This window comes from Dissoconium aciculare, assembly GCF_010015565.1.
Source record: "Dissoconium aciculare CBS 342.82 unplaced genomic scaffold K489scaffold_5, whole genome shotgun sequence".
Classification (NCBI taxonomy): Eukaryota; Fungi; Ascomycota; class Dothideomycetes; order Mycosphaerellales; family Dissoconiaceae; genus Dissoconium; species Dissoconium aciculare.
The window spans coordinates 1,031,372-1,058,933 of NW_022984955.1; the positions used below are offsets into that span (position 1 = coordinate 1,031,372).

Sequence of the window (27,562 nt, forward strand, 5' to 3'; positions counted from 1 at the left end):
GTGCGGAGAAGCGCGCCAGAGCAATAATGAATGTCGGACCTCCGCTGTCATACTAACCACTTCTGTCACCGTTTCCAGAATTGTTCGCGCAAAGTCGCGACTGTCGAAAGACCCTGGCCAACCACTTTCGGGGAGCATCCCGTCCAGCGACCATTGGTTTGCGACGACTTCTTTTACACAACCACCACACTCGAGCGGCATCTCGAAGTCAGTGTTCTGGTGGACATTGACTTGCTTTCGGACGCAGCTATTACACCCGTATCAAAAAGAACATCACTGGTGCTACCTGTGCCACCGACAGCCGTGCGATACGCCTTCAAGAGCTGCTTGAAGGGCTCACTCAAGCTACTGATCACGGAACATTGAAAGCGACAGCGCATCATTACAGAATCTGCATCTCACCATGGTCAACCCTCCTGCAGGCGCTGATGCCAAAAAAGTCACACCACCGGTCTCTTCGAGATTATCGGTCGGCCCCAGACCAACTGCTTCGTCGCAGGCACCAACGCGGTCAAGCACGGCTGCGTCGCGGGCAACTACATCCACGCCTGCCACAAGAACGCCAACTCGGCCGTTGGCACCCTCGGTCCGTAAATCAACCACTGAGAAATCTCCGACTGTTGCTTCGAAACCGGATAGCTTGGAGGCTCGGCGCCTTGCTCGGTCAACCACTTCTGCGACAACTTCTACACTTGCCTCGCGCGCAACAAAAGCCGATGCTGGATTGGACAAGACTCGAAGGACAACCTTGGGTGGCACACCTCCAAAGCGACCGCCAAGCTCAGCCTCGACTGTTTCTCGCACCGGAACTATCGGCACAAAGGTGAGACCTTCAAGCCTCGCTGCAGCGGGCGTAAAACCGGCGCCAGCTCGCGCGAAGCGGTCTTCCACTATCGAATCTGTCGCCAGCACGGATAACGTAGCTCGTCCTGTGTCCAGAGATACCATCACCGAGGAAAGCTCAGCGCGCCAAGAGGAGGATGCGGAAATTGCCACGGCGCCTGGAGATGAATTGGAGTTGGATGGAGAGGTCGAGGCGAACGACAACGCCATCGGTCGGGATCTTGCTTCACCCAGAACTCCACTCGATACATCTCACTTCGACCATACCTCGAGTCCCAACTCTGTGCATGCAAATTTCGAAACATTATCCAATATCACCAATAATCTTGACGAGTCCTTGAGTTCTCAAGATCAAACCCAAGGCCTCGGCGATGATCGGGCAATCGGCCAGGAGAATGAGCGTCAGGCTTTGTTGGATCGGCTCACCGCGGCGAGACGCGACCTTGCCTCCGTTACCTCCGAATGCGATCAACTCAAAGCGCAGCTCATCTCGAGCCATGAAGACCGAGATGCAGTCGAAGCGGCGCTAGAAAACACTCGACAAGAATTGAGCGCCGCAACGAAGCAGTTAGAAACTGTCAAAGAGATGTCAGACACGGTAACTGCTGGGATGAAAAGTATGAAAGTACAAGTAGAAGCCCAAGATTCCGGAACCAGTAAAGATGCGCTATCACGAGATATCTCATCCCAACAGGCGAACGAACCCCGACAGGTAATCGCACTTGAAGAGCATGAACATGCACTGCAATCGCTCAGAGACAGTCACGAAAACACAGTGCGTCTTCTCGAGGCGCAACACGAAAAGTCCCTATCACGGTCAAAGACGGAGCATGCATCTGAGATGGCCAAAACGCTAGAGTCACAGGACGCGGCCCTCAAAGCCATCAAGGCGGCCCATAAACTTCATCTCCTCGCGCTACAGGAAGAATCTCAGACAGAAGTTGAATCACTCAAACACGACTACCACTCATCGCTAGAATCATATCAGGAGGATCATTCGAACGAGATCGATGCACTGATAAGCGAAAAAGAATTAGCCCTCGCCGCATTAGAAGAGTCGCATGCAGAGGAGATCTCGAAGCTGAAACTCGAAATATCTAAGCATCCGACCGAGCTGCAAGGAGTAGAATCAAAGATCGCAGCAGTTCAGGACGCCCTTAGAAAGGAACTCCTTGAAAAGACTGATGATCGAGACAAATTGGCGCAGGTTGTGGAAGATCTCAAGCAGGAGATAGATCGATGTCAAGTGCAGCTCGACGCCGATGCCGATGCCCAGGACAAGCTAAATGAAGAAGCACAGATCCGCATAAACGCGCTCCAGGCAGAATTGGAGGAGGAGAAGCGGCGTAGTCAAGCCGCTCAAGAGCGCGTCGCGCAGGCTCACACCGACTCTGAGACCCGTCAAGCTGAGGCAATCCAAGAATTGCACAAAGCGCAGGAGCTGGAAATTCAAAAGATCAAGGATGACTCTGCGGAACAAAACAATGCTATTCAACAACAAGCGGAAAAGAATCTAAAGGAACTGCGCGAACGACTGGAGAAAGATATTTCAGAGATGCAGTCGAAAGCAGCGGATGAGAGGACACTGAGCGCCCAGGAGTCGGACAGGTTGTTGCAGGACGTACGAAGACAGCTTGAAGAGGAGTTCGAGCAGGCTCGTGCCAATGCAACGAGAGTTCATACTGAACAGTTGGAGAAAACCCAGAAGGAGTCATTGGAAGAGCAGGAACGGGCTGCAACTGCGAGGGCCGAGCTTGAAGCCACTTTGCTAGCGCAAGAGAAAGAAATTCAGACTCAGCTTGACATCGTACAGACCGAATTGGCTGAGAAACATAATAAGCTAGAAGAGGCCGCGAGGCAGTTGGATAGCGAGAAGGCTAACAGCCGCGAAGCAATCGAGCAGCTGCAGAACGAACTCCGGACTACACAGCAACTCAAGGAGGACCTCGAACAGCAACTCAAGGAGGAACTACACAAGCTGTCAACCGCGGACGACAAACATGTGGAAGACCTTCAAGACGAGCTTCGGACCTTGAAAACCAGTGAATCTAGTACGCGAGAAGTACTGGCGAACCTTCGAGACGCGCTTGCGAAGAATACTGCGCTTATCGAGGAAAAGCAAACTGAGATCGACGGCCATGTTTCAGATTTAGCTGCGAGTCACGCGGCAATTGAGAATCTTCAGGACGAGGTTCGAAAATTGCAACAAGTCGGAGACGAATCAATGCAGAGCAGTTCCAAGACTATCGAAGATCTGCAAGATCAGATCAAGATTGCGGCGCAGGAAAGCGCTGATGCGAACGACAAAATCAATCTGCTGGAGAGCGCGGCCGCACTTCACGAAAAAACTGTTGACGAGCTCAAATCCGAGTTGCAGCGTGCTCAGCAGACTGCTTCAAACCTTGAAATCGAAAACAATGAAAAGATTGCCCGACTACAGAGCGATCTTGACTCGCTCGCTCAAGAAAAAGGCAGATTGGAGATTGCCCAGGCCGATGCACTGACTGAGAAAGACAACATCGTCCTCGTCAAGACCAATGCCATCGAAGAACTGGAAGGCACAGTGGCATCGTTACAGCAGGAGCTGTCACACGTCCAGTCGTCCACTGCGGTCGAGAATTCAAGCTCGGGCCAGATCGCAGAGGAGTTCCAAGACCAAATTCAGATCCTGCAGCACAAGCTCGAAGACTCTCACGACGCGCGCCAAAAGGCAGAACATGAGTTTACGCAGCTCAGTGAAGCCCACTCCACCATTCTTCAGAAGTTCAACGATTTCGAGGCGCAGAATGTTGAGATCGGAACGCTGCGACAGGAGCATGCAAAGGCGAATGAACACCTTGAGGAGCTGAGGACGAAATTCGATCAGGTGGCGCGAAGATTCCAGGATAGTAATTTACAGATTGAACAGCTGGAGATTCAGCTCAAAGAAGCCACACAGGCGAGCGCGACAGCCATTCATGAAAAACAAAACACGGAATCGTCTCTCAGCAAACTTCAAGACGAACTGACTGGCTTGCAAAAAGTGCTTGACACTTTCTCTCAAGATTCAGACGAGCGTGAAAGCAGGCATGTGAAGTCGCTGGCTTCGTTGTCCGATCAGCACACGCACGAGGTAGAACAGATCATGGCAAAGCACGCCAACGATATCGCTGCAGTGCAAAAAGCGGCCGACGAACAGCTGCACAGTGCTGGCATTGAGCGCGACCAAAACCATGCTGTGGCCTTGGCAACATTGAAAGGAGAATATGCTCTCCAGCTTGCTGCCGCGGAGGAGAAAGCGTCGCAAGATGCACACGCTCTTTCAATTGAACGTGAGCGAAACTATGAAATGACACTTGCTAAAATGCAAGATGATCATGCTGCTCAGCTGGCCGAGGTCGAGGCGAAGCTATCGCAAGACTTTGAAGCAAGCGCAGCCGAACGTGGTCGTCTTCATGGACTAGCGCTTTCTGAGTTGAAAGCGGAGCACACCGCACGCCTTACTGAAATCGAGACGAGGTCCATCAAAGGTCAAGAGGATAATTCGGCAACCCGCGAACGGGAATTTGAGGATGCGCTGTCCACGCTGAAAGCAGAGCACGCTTCACACGTTGCAAAAATCGAGAGTGCGGCGTTACAGCAGTCTGAAAAGATCAGCAGCGATCGCGATCGGGAGCATGCTGCCGCACTCGCTGCACTGACACAAGAACATGGCGCTCAATTGGCTGAGATTGTTAAGAGATCTCAGGATCACGCGCAAAGCGATCGAGCAGAGCGTGACTCCGCACATGAGGCAGCGGTGGAGGAGGTCATTCGGGGGTACACAGCACGGATCGCCGAGATCGAGCAAAGCGTTACGGCGCGGTCATTTGAGCTGGAACAGATCCACAAACAGACTGTGGCTGACCTGCAAGAAGAGCACAGGGCCCAGCTCGCCTCGGCGGAGCGGCTTGCCAAGGAAGCTTTGGACGCGAGCCTTCGCGATCGGGACGGCGAGCATCAAAAAGCCATTCAAGGACTTGTTCAGACGCACGAACTACATATTGCTGAAGTCGAACGGTTCTTTGCCGACCGGGAGAAGGGCGAGCGCTCGTCACTTGTGCAAGCGCACGAAGGTGCACTTGCACAACTGCGTATAAGCCACGCAGTGGAGATGGATCATCTACAGGAAACTGCGGCGCGAGAGCTTGAGGCCGCGCGAGCCGAGAGAGACAAGCTCCCACAATCGGACGAAGTGGGCGACCACAACTCCAATCAGCTTCTGCCTAGAGACCGGGCATTGATCCCGCCACAGAATTCAATTCAAGAACAAACCCCTCCCAAGGCCTCCGAACCCACTTCACGGGGCCTATCTCACATCTTCTTCAATCACGAACCCGAAGTTGTTGAGCACGGTACAAACGAGCCATTTTCACAGCCGCAAGACTCCCTCACAGAAGATCTTGTCAACGAAAGCATTGACGAGATTCCGATCGCCTACATTGAGGGTGCGCGAGACGTGATCGAGGCGCCCGTAAATGACTCGTCCAGTCATGCCGCAGTCCAGCAGCTGCAAAGCGACAATGCATTGTTGCGTCTCGCTCTGAACAACGCACAGGAGGAGATAACATCCCTCAAAAGCCTTCCCACCACCGCCACCGACACGAGCGCCCTTCAACAAACACTCATACAAGCACCACATCCGGGCACATCACTTGACAACGACGACGTCTTTACGTCTTCCCATACACCTGAAAATGGTCTCACTCTAGAGGGCGCACTTCACAGCCTTCAGATGCAAACTGCACAGCTGCTCGAGATCAACGATGATTTCCTCGCGGAGCAAGATCGCTGGCGCAGCGGCCGATATGTAAGCAGCAGGAACCCGTCGGCATCGGTGGTGTCGCCCAGCGCATCGTAGCGTGGTGGCCGCTTGGGCGCGAGGGAGATGCTAGCACGCGTGGCAAAGGCGCAGAAATTGCCGACTGGTGCCCCTACATCAAGCAGACATAAAAAGTAGAATGACACCATGTATTAATGCTATATGATAAATAGCCTTGTATCAAAAGCTAATTTCCACGAGTCTTTTTTAGTACTGTGCGAGTAATTGCGAGGATGGTGGGAAGGCGAGCTTGCAGCACTATTTTTTTTAAATTGCTTTGATAGAGTACTGTTCTTATTCCATCCCTACACGGCAGATGCCGAAGGACATCATTGCCACATATGAGACATGAGTCATTCGAGTCCCATGGCAGACAGGAATACCTGCGGAGTTACAGACCAAGTGGTCAAAGTTGTACAACGTTCGGGGTGCCGAATCATTTCGAGCGGCCGCCTCCAATGTCTTGTCCCAGCTGTGTTCTCCCGTCAGCCATTTTTCACGGTGCATAACGCCGATATCGAAGGAGCTTACTCTGTAACCTCCAATCTTCTCCCACTCCACGCGCTGTCGCGTAACCGGTAATTGTCGTCGCAGGCCCTTGAAACTACCCTCGGCAAGAGCAACGAAGGCGCGGTTGAGCTCCTCCTGGAACTTGTTCTCCGCCTTGACGATGTCTCGCACGATGGCCTCAGCGCTGCCCGAACTGCTCATGTCGACTTTCTTTGAGGTCGCCATGCGCACGTTACCGTCTTCATAATAGTGCACGTCGGCTTTGATGGTTCCACTTAGTGCGTTAGTCGCGGTGTTGAGGATGTACGCGCTTCTCCAACGACCGTTCCAGAAGTTTTGTGGGCTGTACTTGTTGGCCACCAGGACCAGGGCGATAGACGAATCATTGTCTGTCGGATAGACACCAATCGAGGAGGATCGGAAATGCTCTGCCGAGGCGTTGGTAAATGATTTCTGCAGCGATCGGACCAGATCTGTGTGGCGCGATTCTAGGGGATATTGTTGAACAGCTGACGCTTTCTGTTCCCGTTGTCAGATACATTCAAAGTTCGAGTTCTATCGGAAACATTGCGTATACAGACTTGCGAAGCATGGTCAACTTCGAACGAAGTCTGACTAGTCGTGTCGAAGTAGCGTCCGTCTCCCAAAGAGTTGTAAGTGCTGATGAGTGTCTAATCTAGAGTAAGTCAAGTAAATATGGCGTGCAAGCGTCTTGTGGCGTACTGATTCACTACTGCCGGGCAGTTTGATTGTGGTAAACTGCTCCTCATTATACTTTTGGAAGGCCGGGTCGAGAGATCGCAACAAGTTGGGATGGCCGCCAGCAAGAGCCTTAATGTCTGATGATATGGTTCAGCGTTTTCCTTCCTCCGTTCAAGAATCCGCAAGTCACAGACCATTCACAACATTTGACAACTGCGCAAGTCAGCTCAAGCCGGAACTACAAGAATTGGTCTGCTCCTACCAACCTCTCCCGGTGGTGCCGACTCGATAAACGAGGCGATCGTGGTTTCTTTTGAAGGCATGATGATCGATGGTGTGGCTAATTGTTGTGAATGCGGCGCATGTGTTTTGTTATTGAAACCAAGAACAGTGTAGTTTATACTAGACGCTTGGTGAGAGCAGCAATGCGGGTCGGCATATACAGTCCAGCGGGCGCAAGCGAGCTGAGGGCCAGCCATATTGATTTGCCTGAAGGCAGGTTGACCGACAGCGTTTCTGGTTTTGGCCTGAGGCAAGGTATCTGGGGCACGCCCACGGACTCAAACAGCGACAGCGACAGCAACTGCGCACATACAGTATGATGAGAGGAAACTTGTAAGATGCCGCCGGTTGGATTTCATAATGCGTTCACGTTCGATCAAGTAGAAATATACACAATTACGAAACAACGCCGGGTGTCCCTAGCAAGTAAACGCCATTCCGGAGCGGAGTATCTCATTCGATGCTCATTTTCATAAGGCCGTCATTCGTATCAGTCATAGGCTGTAGACCAAGCTTCTTTCCTTGGTTCACAAGATTGTTGTTCGGTGTCATACTTCCTGTAGGCGTAACGCTCATCGATCCGCTTCCGCCGCTACTGGCTCGAGTGAGGGTGGCGATGTCAATACCACTTGAGGAGGGCCAATCCTTGCGCTCCCCTTTGCGTTCCGGTGGTTGTCCCCAAGAGTTCGCATCTCGATGTGAAGGGGATGCTGCCAATACTGGACTGTTCTGTGAGCTCATTCCTGGAGAAACAGCGCGTCGTTTAATGGTCGCAATATCGAAGTCATCTTCGCGTCGACGCTTGAACTTTTTGAGATGCATGTCGTCGTTCACCCCGGAGCTCGCGCCGTTGTGGATGTTATTATTGTTGCTGTTGCTGCCCCCTGCCGGGAAGAAGGCTTCTGAGGCGTCCGAAGCAGATGATCGCGCTCGCGGCCGCCTGAACTGTATACCTTCTCCAAAGGGAAGGTCAAGATTCAATTCGGATGCGCCACTGCCATGCCGCGAGAAAGCAGGCGGTGGTGGTGTTCGCATTGCGGGATCAAACCTATTCCAAAATTCGGGACCTCCACTATTTCGATTGGCGTGGGCAGCAAAATTCGCGCCGAGCCCCTTCATGGTGGTGCCTTCGCCATCGAGATCTTTGCCAAAGTCTATCTGGGCGGCCTCTGGCACCGCAGGCAGCAGATTTGGCGACGAGGCAGCAGTTGCGGAACCCAGCTCAAAGTCAGAGGTGCTGTTATCACGTTCTCGTACCTGCCTGATTGTCTCGGCTTCACGTCGCACGTCGGTATCAATCGGCGCAGCTTCCTCAGCTAATGCAGCACGGATTCTTGCGAAACCTTTTGTCTTGGGAAGAAGATTCCCACGACGAGTGACAGCTCTACGAACGACGCCAGGGGTTGATGGTGGCATGCCTAATGCTTCGTCTCCACTGTCGTTGCCACTAGAGATCTGTAGGCCATCGGTCCCCAGAGCAAGGCTCTCCCGTCGACTCCGAGCGGCATGCGACATGGCAAAATACCCGCCAGATTCAATGCTCTTGATAGGCGGCGGAGAATAGGCCCGCGGAGATGCAAGTGAGCTGTAGCCACTCCCACTCGCGCTGCTCGAGCTCTGCCTATTCTTTCGTCCGCTACGGCCGAGTCTTTGCTTCCGAATCGTCTTAACCAGAGACCCTTGAGCTGGCGAGAAGTGTGCTCCGCTGCCCCACAGTGAGCCGCCGATTGCTGTCGTGTTTGTCTGGAATGGCGTGGCCACGCTGTGGTCGACGATCTTTTGCACCTGGGGAGTCATGAGAAGTGGGTCGTCTCCCTCGTCACCCGCCATACTCGTATCCCCATCTTCACTAGAGCTTTCGCTGTCAGAGGCCAACATATTTACACTACCGACAGAACTGCTGAGTGTACTCCTCTCCGGCCCGAAGTGGTTCCAAGACACATTGCCGGCGCCATGGAGACGCGGAGAGTCCAATCCCATTCCCGTGAAGGACATCTTTCCACCAGGTATATTCAACCCTCGCTGACTTGCTCTGGGTGAGGAATCTGGACTGCTATGCTCGGCAATCGTAGAATGAGCGAGTGTAGTACATGCTCTTGCAAAATCGAGGCCTCGCGAGTGCCTTGGGAGACTCGTAGCAGGAGAGTGTGTCTGGTTCTGAGACTGCATATAGATGCTTTGCGCATCTAATTTGGGTGACAATGGAGCATCGTGAAAGAGAGAAGTAGTCGGATCTGCGGTGCGAGCAGTAGGAAGCTGCAGCGTCAGGCCGCGGGCGATCAACCCGTGAGGACCTCGTTGCTGGTCTGGAGTGGAGGGTGGTAGCGTGTCGTGGTCGTCCTTGCTGTGTGCTGTATGGTGTTGGAATGGTGCGCCTAACACGCGGCAATGACCTGCACTATCGCTATTGCCCGAGGAGCTGGCAGGCGGGTCCGACAGCGCGCGAGATGAACGCCGATTGCTGGTGACGAGCTGCTCGATGAACATCGCTGCGGAGACTTAGACAAATCTGTGGCACTGGTGGAGATGAAGACAGTGGCGCTATTCATATTGAGACTCGCAGAAAGAGAGAGAGAGAGAGAGATGTGAAGCTGTCAACTGAGGTGAAGATGGACTGAGCAGGATCTATCTATATTTGGCATTCCACGAGTTCCAATCGCGAGAGAGGTGTCGCGTTAAGAAGTCTGACAGCATCAGTACCAAACATCGCCAATGGAGGTAGTATGAGTTCTCAATGTCCGTTGACGAGCATATTCTTCCAATTGCGTTGCGTGAACATTATTCGGTGAGGAGACGCGCTTTGGCGCAGCTAGACTGGTTGCAATCCGAAGTCCTGAAGTGCCCCCGGGTGTGCACGATAGTAGTCCTTCTCCAACGACAATCTGCAGTATCCATACACGGGCTTCTGACATGTATTTTCTGCGATCGTTTTACGCCAGTGATAATGTGCTTCGGCAGATTATGTAGAGCATTAGCAGTTTCAAGCGGATCTTTCGGTGCGCCTTCTTGGAGCACTTCGACAATTCCTGACTATGGAGGACCAGCGCAATCGGTTGAAAATTTGCGCTTTCTGTTCGATCAACGTTACTCAGTACGTTACAGGAGCTATATAGAGGTGTGTATAGGACACTGGCAGCCATGCCGAGTGTCCGATGACAAAACAACAACGCAACTTTACGTTTGGCAGTGGTTCTCAAATGCAACACACGTCTGCGACACACCTGATGTCTTCCCAGCTTGCCTCCCAAATGCTTAGAATCTGGAGTCTCCATTGCATACCATCGCGTTTCATCGTGCCAATGACCCTGGCTTTGATTCCCGACCCTTAGCGGCATGGAGGAATACTTCACTATCGGCAGCCCATAGCTGGCCTTGGCTCCAATGTCCATAGAGGGCAAGGAGATGCGGCGGCTTATCATGGTAGAGGTCCCGCAGTACAAAATGCTGCTTTCGCCATGGCAGGCCATCACGCCATGATTCTGTCACGCGTGCATATAGTTCGAGGATAATGTTCTCGTTGTGCCGAGTGCCATGACAGCCTGCATTCAGCGCTTCGCCCAGACGAAAGCAAGTTCGCAGCATGGCGCTTTTGGATACTCCGAGGATTACAGAATGGTCTGAAACTGGCTGTGGGAATAGCTTGCGTGTGATTGGCAAATCACGGGTGTCGGTTTGCAGCTTCCTCTTTTCTGAAGACAGTCAGCAAAGGATGGTATGAATGGTTTATGCGTACTTAGAAGTTCCCTTTCCAGCATTGACAATAGCGCTCCACCATAGTCATCATGCTCATCAACCTCGCGAACGTTGAGTTTTCGGTTCCGTGGAGGTGACCCTTGGACCGCGGAGCATTGCAGGGCACTATCTACTCTCGCTGGCGGCTCGTTATCTTTTGCACTTCTAAGGTCTTCCTCTTCTGTTTGAGCTTCCTCCCAAGTCTGCATTTGATCATTTGAGTGAAATTTGGTCGACGTTCGCGGAGGTCCCATCGCTGTACTCACGTGAGGGTGTGGCCGATTACGACGCGACAACAGATCTTGGGACACGCTTGAGGTGGCGGCCTGCTCTTGATCGATGTCCGATCGTGTCCATGGTAGAGAAAAGTTCGATTCGACTGCACGAATCTCCGGTCGCTGATACAATGTGACACAAGGCCCTGGTGCCGCTCGTATTGCATCGACGGAGGTTGGCGTGAACATTGTGGTGACTGAAGTAGACAGTGGTCCAAGCAGTGGAGCGGGCCTCAACGTTTCATGACTATCCTTGCTCGATTTCCATCCGCTGACCTCGTCACGGCGATCAGAATGCTCCGCGCTGGAAGTTTGGTCAAGAATATCTTTCGTCACATAACAACCGATATCATCGTCGAGACCACCAGCCTCGCAGAAGATCGAGCGATGCCCCATGGCCGCTCGCTCGTCATCATTCGTAGTAGCTTCTCGATGCTCACGTCGAGTCAATGGCTTTTGTGAAACCGACGATCGCGAAGTCACGCCGTCATCTCGTGCTTTCCGCTTGATCATCTTGCTCGGAATTTCACCTGGAGACGGCCAGTTTCATCAGCATTTATAACAGCGAAGACAACCATGGTCATATATTCTGCTGAATTCACAAAATGAAAAGTCGTTCATTGATAACAGGGCGTGACGGAGTCCTGTAATAGCCGGGCCTCGTGAGAAGTTCATATGACGTCCATGAGGACATGGGTATGACTTGACAAGCCTATTTTACTACATGGACATGTTGTTCATCGTATCAGCAACAGGTGCAATACATTGGAGCCTCTATTTCATTCCACTAAGGCATCAAGCGTCTGCCTTATCTGATACCGAATGTTACCGAGCACCTCAGTTGTCATCACCCGGCAAATGTAGTATCCCTTGCCAACTGTTTCTTCGGAGATACCGACGGGCTGTACTCGTCACCCGATACGATTATACTTACCTACCTCGCTTTCAGTGTTCGATGTTCTCACCGGTAATGAATGAGATATGTAGTCAAGCAGCAAAATACGATAGCAAGAAAGTTCGACGATGCAATTTTCTGGTATATATAAGGCAGGTCACGACCGTAAAGCGAGAGACCAATTGTGCATCGAGTGAGGCACATGACTAGATGGATCTTGGAAATTGAGCGTCTCCGGGTTGGAGCAAGCTGGACCTGCTCAGGTGTGCACCACAGCAGCTAGCCTCCAGGGCTGCCTTGGACTTCACGGGCAAAGATGTCCAAAGAGGAAGGAGATCACTTCTGAAGCGTACTTCATGCTCTTCTAATGAAAGTCACGCCGTGGTTTTATTCCAAGGTCTCCTGTTATCTCTCCAGTTACCCAGATACAGCAGATTAAAAGGCTGGCGGTTCACATATAGTACCCTGCAAAGACGTTCAGATCTCTAGCACACACGTTATTCGGGTCTAGACCTAGATCCATCCAACGCGCTTTTACAGCTCGTGAAGACACATCCGACTCCCTACCCTTCTGGTGCGGCAATATCTGCCATTCAAGCTCTCAAGATGTTCAGTGGCTCGGTAAGTTGCATGTCCTTTGAAGTCAATTGCGTCATTCTGAGGACTGGTCGGTGCATGTCAACGGTCAGACTCCACGGGCCATTGCCGCATGCTCGTTGCGTACGAACCTGCTCATGCATGCACCGGAAGCTTAAGATTACATCTATCGAGCGTGAACGCAAAGCGACGGAGAGCATAGTGCTAGGTGCTAGGAGCTGACATGGACAAATGACCTGTAGAAGAAGCCGTACACGGCCGTCACAGTTCAAGTTGATCAATTGACCAGTGAACAATACGAAGAAGACGATATCGGCGGCATCTTCAACCTTGTCGAGGTGATTCGCATTCAAGATTCAGGCCCTGCTGAGGCTGCAAGGGCACTAAGGAAGAAACTGTGAGTCTAGAGTTAAGTAGACATGAACCATTAATTAACCCAAGTTACTCTATAGTAAATATGGCAGCCCGCACCGACAGATCCGAGCACTTGTAATTCTCGATGGACTAATTGAAAACGGTGGAACCAGATTCCAACGAGCATGCTCGGACGAGCCTCTGTTGGAGAGGCTTCGTCTGATGGCAAGGGACGATGGCGTTGATCCGCAAGTGCGGAAGAAATGCAAGGTGTTGTTCGTTCAGTGGGCCAACGCGTACAAAGGCAAGCCTGGCATGGAACGCATCGCCAATCTGTACAAGGAGTTCCCCAAGACGCAACGACCAGATGCCGCCCGTCAGAAGGTCCTGCGAGACAGCGAACCACTCGATCCCGATGCGCAGCCAGATGCATCTCCCTTTGCCGAAAGCAGTTCCAAGCCATCTCCTAGCAAACCAAAGCCTGCACCGCCTGCTCCTAAGCCCGTCACGCCGGCTTCGCCTCCCAGTCGACCTGTTGCTTTGACAAACACATCTAGTCTTACGTCGAAGCTCTTCCGGGACAAAAAGAGCGGGTCAAGTAAAACTTTCAATTTGTCCAAGGAGAAGGACAACATGACAACGGCAATTGCGCAAGCAACAATTGCTTCCACGAATCTGCTCAATGGTCTTCAATTGGTCAACCGAGAGCAAGAAAAATTGTCCGAGAATGCTGAAGTCATGCGCCGTTTTGATGCTTGCAAAAACTTGCGCCGAAAGATATTGTACTACATCCAACACGTCGAATCAGACCAATGGATCGGAAGTCTCGTTAATGCCAATGATGAGCTCGTGAAGGCTTTGACCGCCTTTGAGATTATGGATCGAAGCATCAGCGATGATAGCGATAGCGACTGGCAGGATGATGGGGCACCGACGTCACCAAGAGATGCTCACACTGCCAACATCAATCAAGGAATGGCAAAGCTGGACGTACATGAAGAGGCCAAGCCACCTCCACAGCCACAACGACCTGTGTCTATCCCGATGCCACCTGTTCCTACTTTCCACAAAACTCCGGTCGAGGACGACGACGATCAGGACGACGCGGAAGACGATGACAATCCGTTTGGCGATTCAAACGCAGTTCCGACACCGATGGGAGAGCGCTCAGGTATGACGTGGAAGGAAGTGTGATGATTTTCGATATCGCTTGCTTCAAGGGACGAATCAACGGATCGCATCTGGCATTCGGCATCGGCTCAGAACTTCTCTCATACAGACGCTGTTTGTGGGACAGTGCGGACGAGGCTGTGGATAATTACGAGAGGCACTGTTGGCTCATCACGACGGAAACTTCTTCGCTGATCAAAACCTGCATTTCCTTGCTACATAGGTCTAGCATTCTCCTCGTAGCACATTGAAAGTTATGAGCCAAGATGAATTTCTCATTGCCCTACATCACGGTGCACGGAATGCAGCAAAGCTCGCTACCATGTAGTGTCAACGAGGATACGCTAAGGACAAGTATGATGGTCTACGTACCAGGAGCAATCCGGTCCACAGGGAATCTCAATGCAGCCTGGTTTGGGAGCCGGCTTCATGGCTTTCGATGGCTTAGCGAGAAGCGTAGAAGCCATGGTTTGTTTGTGCTGGCACATGTTGCTTTGTTTTATCTCAATAAAAGCTTCACTAGTAGTCTGTCAATGTCGATGTTATATACTGACGAGGTTGCGACAGTAGTGAATGATCCTCACCTATAGCAGTTCGATGTTATCGATTTCAGCATTCGGTACTTTGTTAGCTGCTATGCTTGATAGTAGTGGGACATTGGAGGAGGTTTGCTAGATCGCGGAGAGACTTCTGTTATCTTATGATTAACAAATGCAACAGGCTGTGTACATTGTTGGCGCCTGCATTGGCACAGATGTCTCGTGGCACATTTGCGCCTGCTCACGAAGTTCCTGCTTCATAGACGCAGTGTTTCTCTCCAATTGCCACATCGCTAATCGCCGGCGCACCGAAGCATCACGAGCATGCAAGTGCACTTGCATGTGGGGATACGTCGGACGGTCCGGGAAGTCATTCTTTGAGCTGCATACTGATGACGTAGGCGTCCTCATGCGCACCAATGATATCCGCAAGACAACTGTATACACACTTGGGCACATGTAATGCCGCGCCGCGTGGAAACCCACAAAGTTGGCACACTCCGTTCCTCTTGTAGCACAGTCGAAGACAACACGCATATCTCAAGTATTGTTCCTTGATATTCACATCGTACAACTACAAGAAATCAGTTCAGACCACATCGAAGATATGCCTCCATCAACAGCTTCGGTCTCATCCTCGAGCTCAGGTTCGTCGTCACTGATGAAGGGACCTCTTGCCAAACCCCCAGTGAAGCTGCCATGCTGGTGTGGAGATGATTGCCAGTGCTGCATCATTCCTTGCGTAAGTTTAGACCACTCCTATAGGAAATGTTGCAGTCGTGCTGATGATTTTCTGCCATTAGACTGTGATGTAAGCCCTGGAGCCCTTCAAAACGAACAATAGGAGCGACTTCCATAGGTAGAGCCGAATCCGAATAGAGTCGCAAGCACAATCTGTGTACAAGTCTTGTTTCTGAAACTACGACTGCGCGCGAGATGGCCGTGTGCGCCTTGCTCTTGAAGCTTTACTTGAATATGCAGTTGGACAGCGGAATGATACGTTCGCTCAACAGCTGACGGCCTTTGGAATGCGGTTTACAGCCCGACCGTCGGCTATGGGACCGAGAGCAAACGGGCGACGCTGTAGAGCGGCCGAGAGTGTACTTTTTCAATTGATGATACAATGATGATCGGGTCAATGTTACAGTAAGGTACATTTCATCCTCGAATTGCAGGTCAAGAAACGACAATACCCGGTATCTGAACGCCCCAACTCCACGCTAAAATTCAAATGGGGTCGTAGAGATGGCGAGAGAAGAGAGCCTATGCCCCTTTCACCATCGCCCTCCTCTTCGACCACCACCACCGCGACCGTAACCACCACCTCCTCCTCCACCTCTGCCGTAACCACCACCACCTCCACCATAGCTGCCTCGTCCATAGCCGTCATCGTACCTTGAGCCGTCATCTGTGGGCTCGTTCCTCACTGGTGGTTGACGTCCTTTGAGCTCTTTTGACAATTTCTCATTCTCCTTGCGCATTTGAGCGTATCCCAAGTGCATTTTGCCAAAGAAGTGATCCGCAAGACGACGATCATTGTCCAACCGAGATAAGTATGCACCACAGACATCGCAAACCTGAAGCTTCTGGTGGCCTGATGGTCCTGATGTATCTGCCAACGCCTTGAGCTCCCGTTCCCGCTCTTCCTTCTGTAATTTTTTGAGTCGAATAGCGTGGTAGTCCTGGACTGCAATATTGACCGCGCCTTCCTCTGCCATGATCTCAACCTCCTCAATACCACACTCAATCGTTCCTCGCAGGTCGTTGATCTGCTTCAATAGCGCGTTGGTCTGGCGTATCTCGTCCGGGGTCTTCTCAAGACGTCGCTGTGCTTGATCGATTCGACGATCACAGTCGCCCACATACTTGGCTATGTCGCGCTGATAGTCGAATTCAAACCCCCATTCTCGCTTTTGCTCCTCTGAGGCATTCTGGTACTCTTCGCGGAGGTTGGGCTGATGCGCTTTGCTGCACGGACCGAGATCTTGCTTCGTGTTGGTGAAAAGATCATGCGGGCAGCTGCCACAGAGATAGGATCGGCATACTTTGTAGTCGGTCATGGTCAGCGCCGTCTGACGCTGTGCGCCTGGCGCTGCCATGGCCTGCTCGCCCATGAGCTGCTCAAGCAGCTTCCGTTGCTCGGCCGCCATGCTGGGCGGGCGTTCAAAGAGAAGGGCTTTGTTGTGTCGATTACAGGCAAGTTTGTCGCGTTTCGTTCCGAAGAGTTGTGTTGAATGGTCTCGAGGTCAAAGCCGCGCGAAAATAATTGACTTCATGACAAGAACATCGAGATTCACGAAGAACTTTCGATCTAATGCAGGTACGCATCGTATCGCGAAAGTCTTCGCCCTAGGGTTGTTCAACCCTAGTCCCTCCTACATCCGGAATCTCCAAACTGTGGAAATAAGTGGGCGCTCAATGGCGCGACCTTCGCCATTTCAATTACGAGATATGAATGCCCATGCAGCGCAGATCTAGGCTAATATCCTAGTCCGTCGTTGAATTTACAGCATGCTCATTCACATGAGAGGCAAGTAACTGCCTAATGTGTGTTATGATTGTAGATGTTCCGACGCGAGCCTCTCCTCCGCGGCGAACTCTCACTTGCTTCACTCGACAACACAGACTACACTCATTTGAGTCGTACACGAGGGTTGTGGTTGTCAACCGCGAATTTATTGCGGAGTACCACACAGGTACAAGATCTTTGCATATCCAAGTATATGCTTCTGGTAACTTATGATAGTTGTCGTTCAAGATACCGCACCTACCTAGGTAGGTAGAATGCCAGAAGGTTCCCGTCAACCACGCAGCCCTGAACAGCCCAGACCACCTTGTTATTCAGCAACGTCGGCGAAACGCGAGGGACATAAAGGCCACTTTGGTCGACAGCATCACTATTCACCAACTGCACGCGCGACGTTGCGGCTGTTCGGGCACAGAGCAAGATGCGTGCTTCACTATTGGTCACGCCGCCAGCACTGCTTGCGTGCCTGGCATTGGCGTCAGACCTTGGTGCTCCGACCATTCCCACGCCAGAGTATGAGGAGCGTCTACATCTGAAACCGCTTTCGGCTCGCGCTGTGTATGCCGGATTCAATTTCACTGCTTCAACAACAGCTACCGATTACGAACGTCAGAATTTTCGATTCTTCCCGCGATCTTTGGGCCAGATTTTGCAATACACACATGCGACGGAACTTCATCTGCGATTCGCGCTGGGAAGATGGGACGAAGAAAACTGGGGGAGCCGACCCCGAAAAGGAGCTCGTGAAGGAGGAACCGGAGTTGAGCTTTGGGCCTGGCTCGAAGCTGGCACACAATCAGAGGCGGAAGAGCGATGGAGCAGCCTCGTGAACAGCTTGAGCGGATTGTTCTGTGCCAGTCTGAACTTCATTGAACAGACCAAGACGATACAGCCTGTTCTTACATTCGAGCCTGAGGGGCGATCGAACACTACATCAAGTCGACTACATCTCATGCACGGAATGTTGCCTCACGAAGTAGTCTGCACCGAGAACCTGACGCCGTTCCTGAAGCTTCTTCCCTGCAAAGGCAAGGCTGGAATTGCAAGCTTACTGGACGGTCACAAAGTGTTCGATGCGAATTGGCAGACAATGGCTGTGGACGTTCGATCAGTCTGCACGGACAATCATTGTGTCTGGGAGATTGCACAAACTGTGGACATGGTTCTTGACCTAGAACGAAGTATGCGACCGCGTGACGACCCCATCCCTCGCCCCTTACCGATCGAGAACATCGCTTGCGACCAAGACAAACACTACAATGCTGAGGACACTTGCTTTCCAAAAAGCATATCAGAAATCAGCACCGCATGGTCCTTGGGCCGCATATTTGGACGACCAATCAAGGGTAGCTGTCCTATCGGAGATAGACCGTCCGCCGTAGACGTTGTGCTCGAAGTTTCGGCCGAGCAACCTGTCAATGTTAGAGATGGTATGTCGGATGCTTGGAATACCTCCACTTCTGATGGACCACGAAGGCAATATCGGCTGCAAGAAGGACACGACTTTGATCTCGAGCTCTCAAATACAGCGGTAAGCTCGCCAGATACAGGAAGTTCGCTCCTACGCGCGAGTCGACAGATGACAGGTTATGGGCAAGAGCGTGGCGGCATGCATACGGTCATTACCAATCTGCACGACAAAGCCCAACGAGTGGTCTACTTAGAAAGTTTGCCTTGGTTCCTTCGACCATACATGCATACCTTGAAAGTTGACGGCGCGACAATTGAGAAGATGTTCTACACGCCCGCAGCAGATCGTCGCAAAGGTTCGCATATTGAGCTGCTACTCGAAGTCCCTCCACACGCCGAGGTTGCATTATCGTACGATTTTGACAAGGCAATTTTGCGGTACACCGAATATCCGCCGGACGCAAATCGCGGCTTTGATGTTGCAGCAGCCATCATCCGTGCCCTGCCCGCGGACAACACAACCGACGAACAAGGAAGTTTCCTCCGGACGACCTCACTTTTGTTGCCGCTTCCCACCCCAGACTTCAGCATGCCATACAATGTCATCATCCTGACATCTACCGTGCTGGCTTTAGGATTCGGCAGTATCTTCAATCTCCTCATCCGTCGCTTCGTGCTTGTCGATGAAGTACCGGCATCGCCTCTCATCGCTCTTGTAAAACAAGCCGTTTCGAAGTTGAAGGGCAACAGCGGTACTGCGTCAATTGATACAGACAAGAACACAGCTAGAAGGCCAGGAGGGACCGGTACAGCGGCAGAAGCTGCGGCAAAAGAACCTGTTCGCGATGTGACACGCCGCAATGGTACTCTCAAGGTGGTCGGTGGCTCATCGAAGGAACCGCAATGACTGTTCATGCCTTATCGGAGAGACAGCCCGAGAAATTGAATATATAAATTACCATGTCCTTGCGCTAAGCCCCGGAGCCCTAGGCACTGAAGAGCATTGAAGTCGAAGCTTGACAAGGGCGGGCGATGACGATTGCGTTTGCCCCACCGCAACGTGGGAGAGGGACTAACATTGGTGCAGCTTCCAGCACATTTTCTGCGCGTGCATACGCGAGAAACCCCCATTGTGTTAACGCCAGCATATCCACGTCTCTCGCAATTAAACGACGTGTGTCGAGGAATGGTACGATCGATCTTGTTTTCTCGCATCATCATCTTATCCATCGTCATCCTGGCTACCAGCCTTCTGCCCTCGCTGTTGCCCCGCCTTCGCTTGTTATCCGAACAGGTCACCCGAATCGCTACCGTGGCTGGTAAATCGCATTACAATACGATGGCGTCGCAAGAATATTCGAAAGAGCTTCACATCGCTCTGCTTGCTGTTCAGCGTGCAACGCTCCTCACAAAGTCTGTTTTCCACTCGCACGCGAAAGGCACTCTCAACAAGAGCGATGCTTCACCAGTGACGATCGGGGACTTTGGTGCTCAAGCACTAATTATTGCCGCCCTGCAGCACAACTTTCCGCAAGACGAGATCGTTGCTGAAGAGGAAGCAAAAGACTTGCGGGAAAACGATCAACTGCGCGAGACTGTTTGGGATCTCGTAAAGGGTGCATCGCTGTCAGATGCAACCGCTGAGAATGAGCTGGGAGGGTCGATCAGCTCGCCCGAAGCCATGCTAGACATTATTGACAAAGGAAACAGCAAAGGAGGAAACCGGGGAAGGATCTGGGCGATTGATCCCATTGATGGTACAAAGGGATTCCTGAGAGGCGGACAGTATGCGGTCTGTCTCGGTCTCATGGTGGATGGCGATGTCAAGGTCGGCGTGCTGGGTTGCCCTAACCTTCCTGTATCGGACAGCGAGCGTTTGAGCGAAAATATTGGTGCCGATGCCACCGATGCAGAAGGCAAGGGCGTGCTCTTTTCCGCTGTGCTTGGCCAAGGCGCGCAGAGCAGACCTCTCTCTAAGGACACTGTCTCAAGCCCATCGTCCATCCACATGAAGCCCCTCGCAAACATCTCCGAGGCTACTTTCTGCGAGTCCGTCGAGGCCGGGCACAGCAGCCAAGGCGACGCTGCAGCCATTGCTCAAAAGCTCGGCATTACCAAACCTTCAGTCCGTATGGATAGTCAAGCCAAATATGGCAGTATCGCTCGAGGCGCAGGCGATCTCTACCTCCGTCTGCCCGCACGCAAGGATTACGTCGAGAAGATTTGGGATCATGCTGCCGGTGACTTGATCGTCCGTGAGGCGGGCGGCCAAGTCACCGATGTGGAGGGTAAGCGTCTCGACTTCAGTCTTGGACGGACGTTGGCGAACAACAAGGGCGTGATCGCGGCGCCGAAGGATGTGCACGGCGAGGTTATTGAGGCTGTCAAGAGTATACTGAACAAGTAGAGAAATTTTATTGCCGGTCATAGTCGTGTTTCAACTGTACATGCGTCCACGGACCTTGTGTCAGATTTCGCCGGAAGTGACTCCCAAGTAGCTCAAATCCACCGTGGATCTGACAAAGATAGGACTCTCGCATTTGCTCGCAAGACTGGTTGGACCCCAGTCTGCTTAAACTTCCACGATGAGGTTACCACCGAGCCTTCTAGATCTCAAGCACCTACATTTCACTCATCGCTCTTCCCGTGAGCTCCTGGAGCTGAAACTGTCAATATCTGGCTACGATCTCGGCACCACTTGAAGGAACAAGAGGAGAGATTGGATGGTATTGAAGCGTTGGATTTTTTCGGGGGTATGAGTACAATAAAAACGGGATATAAACCAAGAAGGCATAAAAACTTTTAGCTTCCGCTACGACTCGAAAAGAATTACGAGTGAAGCTATTCTCCCTCTCCTTTTTCCCAGCAATTTGCGAGAGTGCCATGCGGAAGTCGATTGAGCTGTGATCCATTTGCCAGAGACCATTCATCTCTTGCGACGGATCGTCCGGATATCTGCTCCTGCTACCATGATTCTATTCCGGGGTCTTCTCTTTCGGCTTCCGTTGTTCCGTGTTGTTCGCCTGTCCTGCTTGTTCCGATGGATTTGGTGGTGCTTCCTTCTCCCCGAGAAAAGACGCATGCGTCTCAGCAGGTTTATCCGACACCTCGTCTTCTATCCTCTGTCTTTTCCGCGGCGAGCCGCCGTCATTCCGTTGGGCGTCGACCTCGGCGAATCGCTTTTCCAGCTCTGCGGCTTTCGCTTGCATAGCTTTCAACTCTGCTTGTAAATGTGACAACTCCTCATCTTTGGCTTTCTCGCTGCGTCGTGCATCCTGTTCGCTCTGCTCGAGCTGGGCGACGCGGCCGCGAAAAAGATCATTGATGACTTCGAGCTCGCTGACACGGGTGCGTAGTTGGTTGTTGTGTGCGCTGAGGGCATCGTAGCTGAGGGTACTGTCGCCATTCCCGTTGGTTGTGCCATTGAGGGATGCTACCGATGGGCTGGGCTGGCGAAGTGCGAAGGAGGGCAGGTTCGGGCTGATAAAGGCATCCGTCGTGAGCGAGACGGTGTCAAAGATATGTTGTGGGGCAATGTTCGGGTTATGCGTGCCATAGGCTGAAGTCGATAGGGAACCTGGAGAACTCGTTCGGGCCAACGGCTCCCCAGCTAGAGCGGCGGTGAGGTTGTTTTCGGGATTCTGAAGGACCTGGGTGTCTGTGTGCGCCGTAGGAAAGTTCTCCGACGTGGCAGTTGCATTAAGTTCGGCGCCTTGGCTGTCTCGCTTCTTGGGTTGTGCTGACTTGACGCGATTTCGACTCTTGATTACGTCGGTCTTCAAGCTGATCGGCCGAGCTCTGCCATGCAGCTTGAGGAACAAGCCGCAAGCATTACAGAGGATAGATCCTGCCTCATCGCGACGCCATAGAGGTGTAGTGGACGTCCCGCAGTTTTGACAGACTGGCTGCAATCGATTGTCAGTTGATTGTTACAATGAAGAGCTCAATGGCTTTATCGATAAGAGCTATGATAGTGTTTTGGCGCGTCATGTTCGCGAGATGCAAGCGGCTCTCCAGCTGAGTTTGTACTTACCGGTCCATTCTGCGTCCCTCCCGCAGTAGCGGCCGGCGCATACTGAGGCTGATTCATGCTGGGATCGTTTGGCGACGATACGCGTTCACTGAGATATCCGTCGTGTCAGCAATATTTCTTGAATATCGCGATTTGAAGCCACAGATCTTGGCCGAGATAAGAGCCCTAACGCGCAGACACGCGACTGAGAGTGAATGCGCTCGTCTACAGTTGAAGCCATATCGCCGAGCGCAACGAGACCGACCATCCGCAAAGGCTCAGATTCATCGCGGTCATGTAGAAGTAACAAGGTGGAAGGATACGAGATGTCCGGGGATGGCTACCTTTTCGCTGGTGCGCTCGGTGTTGTAATTACTGCGGCCGGCACGCTCGCCGCCAAGGAAGCGAGAGCAGAAAGAGCGGGAATATCAATCGATCGAACGCCTTCTGACGATCCTGGCCGATGATGGTAGTATCTGTCCGCGAGCTGAGATGCCGATGTTGAAGAAGATCGTGGGCTTTTGACGTCCCGCTCCCGCTTATCATATGCTGCCGCGACTGCGGGTTTCGGATGAGAGGGCGTCTCGGCGAAGACCGACGACGATCGCTGGAAATGCTGATGGTTCGAATTGGGAACGGCGTAAGAAAGCATCCTGCTCTCTGTTTGAGGGTATGAATGCGCGCCCGAAAGTTATGCGATGCGACCGCATGCGCCTCGAGCTGGGTTGATTGGACTTTTGGTCTTTCGGAAGATTTCAGTTATCACTTTGGCGCGCAGTGCGCGGAATTTGGTCCTGATGACGCGGGTCGATCTTTCGTGCAGGCCGTCAAAGGAAAGAAATAAGTCGTAAGAATAACGACAGCGGCCAATGTGAGGTAGCAGTAGTACAGATGGTCTGCTCTGAGAGATGAATGTTGATGGATTGCGCAATGATAAAAAAAGTACCCACGTATCGATAGTGATAACGAAATGATACAGTATATAGATCCGTGGGAGCCATGTGCATCGATCAATGCAGTCCAGCCTGTAGATGTGCGTGCACAACACAGCAGCGTGCCAGTTGGCCGGAACTTTTCCAATGATGAGACGCGCGCACATGAACACAATATGATGAGGGGATCCATCCATTATCACCATCAGTATCGCTATCGACAAGCCGCCGCCCGCGGGCTGGAATGCTTGATCTGCCCAGGTGGGCACAGACAGACCGATAGATAGGGGCGGGCTGCGCTTCAGCTTCTTCGATACTGCTGTTGGAGACAGAGATAAGATGAACTCGATCCATTGAGGGACACATTTGACCGTGCATACGTTCATCTCCTTCGATGTCACCTCTGTCACATCGGTCTAGCGAAGAATGACCTCCGCCATGGACGTTACTGTACACTCGCAGAGCATGATGTCTTGTCTGTCCATTATTTATCATTGACATGGAACGTCCGTTCACACGCTGCCCACCTTGGACCTCTCCTGTAGAACATGCAAACATTGCGCTCGATGATGCCCTATTCGCAGACTATAACTCTCATTGCTCATCTAATTTGTCCATCGCCCAGTGACCGAGGGATACCCCTGCATGCACAATACGTGAAGAATCTATTAGATCTGTAGCGGTCGGTCTTCATATATCCGCCAGAGTGATCAATTTGGTTAAGCCCCAATGAGAAGCCGAAGATGACGGAAATTACCAATGTCGTCGTGACCAGTCGATGAGCCACGAGTTGGCGACACGTTCGTCGCTCTCCCGGGCGGTGATGAAATACATGGCATTCCTAAGCGAATAAAAGACGATAATCGACATCGAAGGATTCTTGCTGCCCTTCGGCCTCTCCAGAAATGATCGATACGTTGATGTCCGTGGCGCGCGAAAACAAAAGTCCCACGTGTGGAGTTCTCCTTGGATCTGGCCAATATCCAGCTTCGACGTCTTAGACGCATAAGGCCCATGGACCTTCAAACCTGTCTATCTCACATAACGCCCTTGTCCTGGCCCTCATTCTTCGTAATCGGAGTGCGCATAGAGTGTAGTCCCCGAGATAGCTCACAAAATGCACATGGGAGAAATGATCGGTTCCCTATACCGTAGATACCATTCACCTGCGCATACACTTTGGGAGCAAATCGTTCGCCGTTGGTTGCCTAAAGTCCGTTAAATGCGACGAGACACCGCCGAGGCTATCCGAACATCACTCAAAGTGCGGTCAAATACTGTTCGTATTTTGTTGTCTATCCAGACATGTCTCGCATCCATGTCTCGAACTGGCGCTCTCGAGTCCGATCTAATGTGACCTGATCACACCGATTCGATACTTGCTCGCGCTTGCCGTTCGCACCTAGTCATTCTTCTTCGAAAGGTGCGATTCGTGCGCTTCCATGACATAGTTTCCCGCCATCCTCACGACTTCCATGGCGCAGTAAGACACGTATACTGTGCGCAATATCCACAAGCCGTGATCGAAGTGCATCGCTGCTCTCGCGCGCAGTGATTGACGAAATGTCGAAGAGACCTGCGACCTCAGGCTATGCCCGCATTGCGCAGATAGAGGACGAGAATGATGACATCAGAGGTAGTTACGATAGTGACGAAGCCTTCAACGACAACGGACCATCAATCTCCTTACGCGAAGAGCAAAATGCGCCGATTCAGCCCAAGCGCTGGCAAACTGGCATGCGGATGCAGAAAAGCGAAAGCATAAAGTCATGGGGCTCGAAAAGAAATCGCGCGAATGCGGGTATCGATATTAAAGCGATCAACGCAAGGTTTGAAAGGTGGGCGGAGGAAATCAAGGATAAATTCACACGGTTACGAATTGGGGGAACGAGCACGGAGCAAGAGCAACTTGAGATTCACTACTCTGTGTTTCAGGCACCAGAATGGATCAGGCCGGCCTTGAAGGAGGAGCTTGATTCGGACTTCGCAGGGAGTGGAGAGAGGATATCAAAGCTCGAATTTGACGATCTTACAGAATCGGTCAGGACGGCCATAGAGCTTGGAGTCCATCCGAAGCTGATCGCGCAAGGCAGCAGCGGTTCCTACTTTGCTCGGAATAGTGGTGGTAAGGTCATTGGTGTATTCAAGCCGAAGGATGAGGAGCCATATGCCAACAAGAATCCGAAATGGACAAAGTGGCTGCACCGCAATTTGCTTCCTTTTGCCTTCGGTCGCGCGATGCTGATTCCCAATCTGAGTTATGTTTCGGAAGCCGCCGCCTACGTCTTGGACTGTCAGCTTAGGACGCACATAGTGCCCTACACAGATGTTGTGAACTTGAGCAGCAAAAGCTTCCACTACGATTGGATGGATCGCCGTGCATACTACCGGAAGAATAGACCATTTCCCGAAAAGCCAGGATCGTTTCAGATATTCCTTAAGGGGTACAAGGGAGCCACGGATTTCTTCCAGGAACACCCATGGCCAGACCAGCAAGGCGTCGCGGTGGCCAACTTTGAGCCAGATGACCAGTCGCCTCGTGGTTGGACCGACTCCTGCAGACCTAGAGGTCCTCGCAATGATGGCAGCGAAGAAGAGACCGGTGGCCTCATGTCCACAGATACCCGCCACATGCGAGCAGAATTTTGGACGCCAGACTTGCAACAAACATTTCGGGAAGAGCTGGAGAAACTCGTCATTCTGGACTACATCATGCGCAACACAGACCGTGGAACAGATAATTGGATGATTCGAATGGATCGTGAAACAACGGAAAATGCATCAGGCAATGTAAATGGACCGACAGAACCTGCGGGACCCACGGACGAAGAATATACACGGCGAGCAGAGACCATGACCACTGCTCCATCTAATTCAGGTTCTGTGAGAATGGTCCCCAGACTCGGCGCGATTGACAACAGTCTCTCCTGGCCGTGGAAACATCCAGATGCATGGCGAAGCTACCCCTTCGGTTGGCTCTTCCTTCCAGTCAGTCTTATCGGTCGGCCATTTTCGGACAAAACTAAGAAGCACTTTCTACCCCTGCTCACTTCGAAACAATGGTGGAGCGACACAACGGCCAAACTCAGGAAGTGTTTCGAGATCGATGCAGACTTCAAAGAGAAAATGTTTGCAAGGCAGATGGCTGTGATGAAAGGGCAAGCCTGGAACGTAGTCGAGACTCTCAAATCGAGCGATCACGGTCCGCTCGAGCTCACCCGGCGGAACCGGGTCATGGTATGGGATGACATTGTAGAGGTTCCGGTCGCGGTGTCTCTGCCACAAGCCTCGGACGAGATGCGACGCCGGAAGGGCGAACGCGAGCAGTCAAGTGCTACAAGCGCTCGTCATTGGCGCGGCCTGGACGACGACGATGAGATGGACATCTCAGCAGCTCTCTCGAGTACAGCACCATCCAATGCGGAACAAACGGCCCGACCATCGATTTCGTCCAAAAGGCAGAGCTCCGAAAATCCCTTCAATGTTGCCCGCGACAACGCTCTGCACTCTGTCCCTACGGACGAGCATGACATATCCACAGCGCCAACCAGCTCGTCGGAGAATAAAATCCTCGACATGGCGAGTGCTGCCATATCTGCTGTCCGTCCGAAACCTCGTCGCCATCGCACCGCAGCCTCGCGCAACAGCTACGACATTCCACATTCGCAGTGGCGGACTCCCGCGCGTCCGCGCCGTTTCAGCTATGGGCTCGGGGCGAGGAGCAACACCGATCCCGACCTCGGGGAGGACGGCGACCTGGGCTTTTCCGCCACGGCAACGCAGGAGGGTAGCACGCGGCGAGTGATTGTGGAGCGGCTGGAAGTGGTCAAGAGCAAACAGCCATTTTTCTCATGGTGTTAATCCGAATCTTCCATTTCTCTTTTATTATTATTCTGGTTTTAATTCAGATATTCATGTATGACTATGAAGGATTTGACATCA

General features: G+C 52.1%; 11 protein-coding genes across 11 annotated transcripts; 5 read left to right on the forward strand and 6 right to left on the reverse strand.

Annotated features, from left to right (window-relative positions):
- Positions 1 to 138: 138 nt before the first annotated feature.
- K489DRAFT_379622 (uncharacterized protein) lies at positions 139 to 5,975 on the forward strand. Its single transcript, XM_033604695.1, has 2 exons — positions 139 to 5,817; positions 5,895 to 5,975. Exon 1 carries the CDS (start codon positions 404 to 406, stop codon positions 5,720 to 5,722), a length of 5,319 nt encoding a protein of 1,772 aa, XP_033460663.1. The 5' UTR covers positions 139 to 403; the 3' UTR covers positions 5,723 to 5,817; positions 5,895 to 5,975.
- Positions 5,825 to 7,286, reverse strand: K489DRAFT_379623 (F-actin-capping protein-like protein subunit alpha-2). The gene is made up of 6 exons (XM_033604696.1): positions 7,162 to 7,286; positions 7,090 to 7,108; positions 6,917 to 7,032; positions 6,775 to 6,864; positions 6,215 to 6,712; positions 5,825 to 6,155 (listed from the first exon to the last, which is right to left on the reverse strand). Exons 1-6 carry the CDS (start codon positions 7,216 to 7,218, stop codon positions 6,120 to 6,122), a joined length of 816 nt encoding a protein of 271 aa, XP_033460664.1. The 5' UTR covers positions 7,219 to 7,286; the 3' UTR covers positions 5,825 to 6,119.
- K489DRAFT_379625 (uncharacterized protein) lies at positions 7,245 to 10,084 on the reverse strand. The gene has a single exon (XM_033604697.1). It carries the CDS (start codon positions 9,662 to 9,664, stop codon positions 7,631 to 7,633), a length of 2,034 nt encoding a protein of 677 aa, XP_033460665.1. The 5' UTR covers positions 9,665 to 10,084; the 3' UTR covers positions 7,245 to 7,630.
- Positions 10,085 to 10,370: 286 nt separating this feature from the next.
- Positions 10,371 to 10,831, reverse strand: K489DRAFT_317621 (uncharacterized protein; the record flags this gene model as incomplete). The annotated part of the gene is given in 2 exon segments (XM_033601253.1): positions 10,371 to 10,486; positions 10,501 to 10,831. Coding segments are annotated over 2 exon segments (447 nt in total), but the record flags the coding sequence as incomplete, so codon positions are not given.
- K489DRAFT_202182 (uncharacterized protein) lies at positions 10,820 to 12,139 on the reverse strand. Its single transcript, XM_033599603.1, has 4 exons — positions 12,123 to 12,139; positions 11,176 to 11,828; positions 10,911 to 11,048; positions 10,820 to 10,866 (listed from the first exon to the last, which is right to left on the reverse strand). Exons 2-3 carry the CDS (start codon positions 11,695 to 11,697, stop codon positions 11,040 to 11,042), a joined length of 531 nt encoding a protein of 176 aa, XP_033460667.1. The 5' UTR covers positions 11,698 to 11,828; positions 12,123 to 12,139; the 3' UTR covers positions 10,820 to 10,866; positions 10,911 to 11,039.
- A 309-nt stretch (positions 12,140 to 12,448) lies between these two features.
- K489DRAFT_379628 (uncharacterized protein) lies at positions 12,449 to 14,720 on the forward strand. The gene is made up of 3 exons (XM_033604698.1): positions 12,449 to 12,700; positions 12,919 to 13,073; positions 13,129 to 14,720. The coding sequence occupies exons 1-3, from the start codon at positions 12,686 to 12,688 to the stop codon at positions 14,222 to 14,224; spliced, it is 1,266 nt and encodes a 421-aa protein (XP_033460668.1). The 5' UTR covers positions 12,449 to 12,685; the 3' UTR covers positions 14,225 to 14,720.
- An 839-nt stretch (positions 14,721 to 15,559) lies between these two features.
- On the reverse strand, positions 15,560 to 17,028 carry K489DRAFT_379629 (LUC7-domain-containing protein). Its single transcript, XM_033604699.1, has one exon. The coding sequence runs from the start codon at positions 16,887 to 16,889 to the stop codon at positions 16,014 to 16,016; it is 876 nt and encodes a 291-aa protein (XP_033460669.1). The 5' UTR covers positions 16,890 to 17,028; the 3' UTR covers positions 15,560 to 16,013.
- Positions 17,029 to 17,299: 271 nt separating this feature from the next.
- On the forward strand, positions 17,300 to 19,583 carry K489DRAFT_394176 (Gpi16 subunit, GPI transamidase component; the record flags this gene model as incomplete). Its single annotated transcript, XM_033606796.1, has 2 exons — positions 17,300 to 19,277; positions 19,413 to 19,583. The coding sequence occupies exons 1-2, from the start codon at positions 17,688 to 17,690 to the stop codon at positions 19,581 to 19,583; spliced, it is 1,761 nt and encodes a 586-aa protein (XP_033460670.1). The 5' UTR covers positions 17,300 to 17,687.
- A 432-nt stretch (positions 19,584 to 20,015) lies between these two features.
- On the forward strand, positions 20,016 to 21,083 carry K489DRAFT_388365 (3(2),5-bisphosphate nucleotidase HAL2; the record flags this gene model as incomplete). Its single annotated transcript, XM_033606409.1, has 1 exon — positions 20,016 to 21,083. One exon carries the CDS (start codon positions 20,016 to 20,018, stop codon positions 21,081 to 21,083), a length of 1,068 nt encoding a protein of 355 aa, XP_033460671.1.
- Positions 21,084 to 21,651: 568 nt separating this feature from the next.
- Positions 21,652 to 22,766, reverse strand: K489DRAFT_409454 (uncharacterized protein; the record flags this gene model as incomplete). The annotated part of the gene is made up of 2 exons (XM_033607585.1): positions 21,652 to 22,581; positions 22,710 to 22,766. 2 exons carry the CDS (start codon positions 22,764 to 22,766, stop codon positions 21,652 to 21,654), a joined length of 987 nt encoding a protein of 328 aa, XP_033460672.1.
- A 2,417-nt stretch (positions 22,767 to 25,183) lies between these two features.
- Positions 25,184 to 27,481, forward strand: K489DRAFT_409455 (phosphatidylinositol 4-kinase, PI signaling pathway; the record flags this gene model as incomplete). The annotated part of the gene is made up of 1 exon (XM_033607586.1): positions 25,184 to 27,481. The coding sequence occupies one exon, from the start codon at positions 25,184 to 25,186 to the stop codon at positions 27,479 to 27,481; it is 2,298 nt and encodes a 765-aa protein (XP_033460673.1).
- Positions 27,482 to 27,562: the final 81 nt, after the last annotated feature.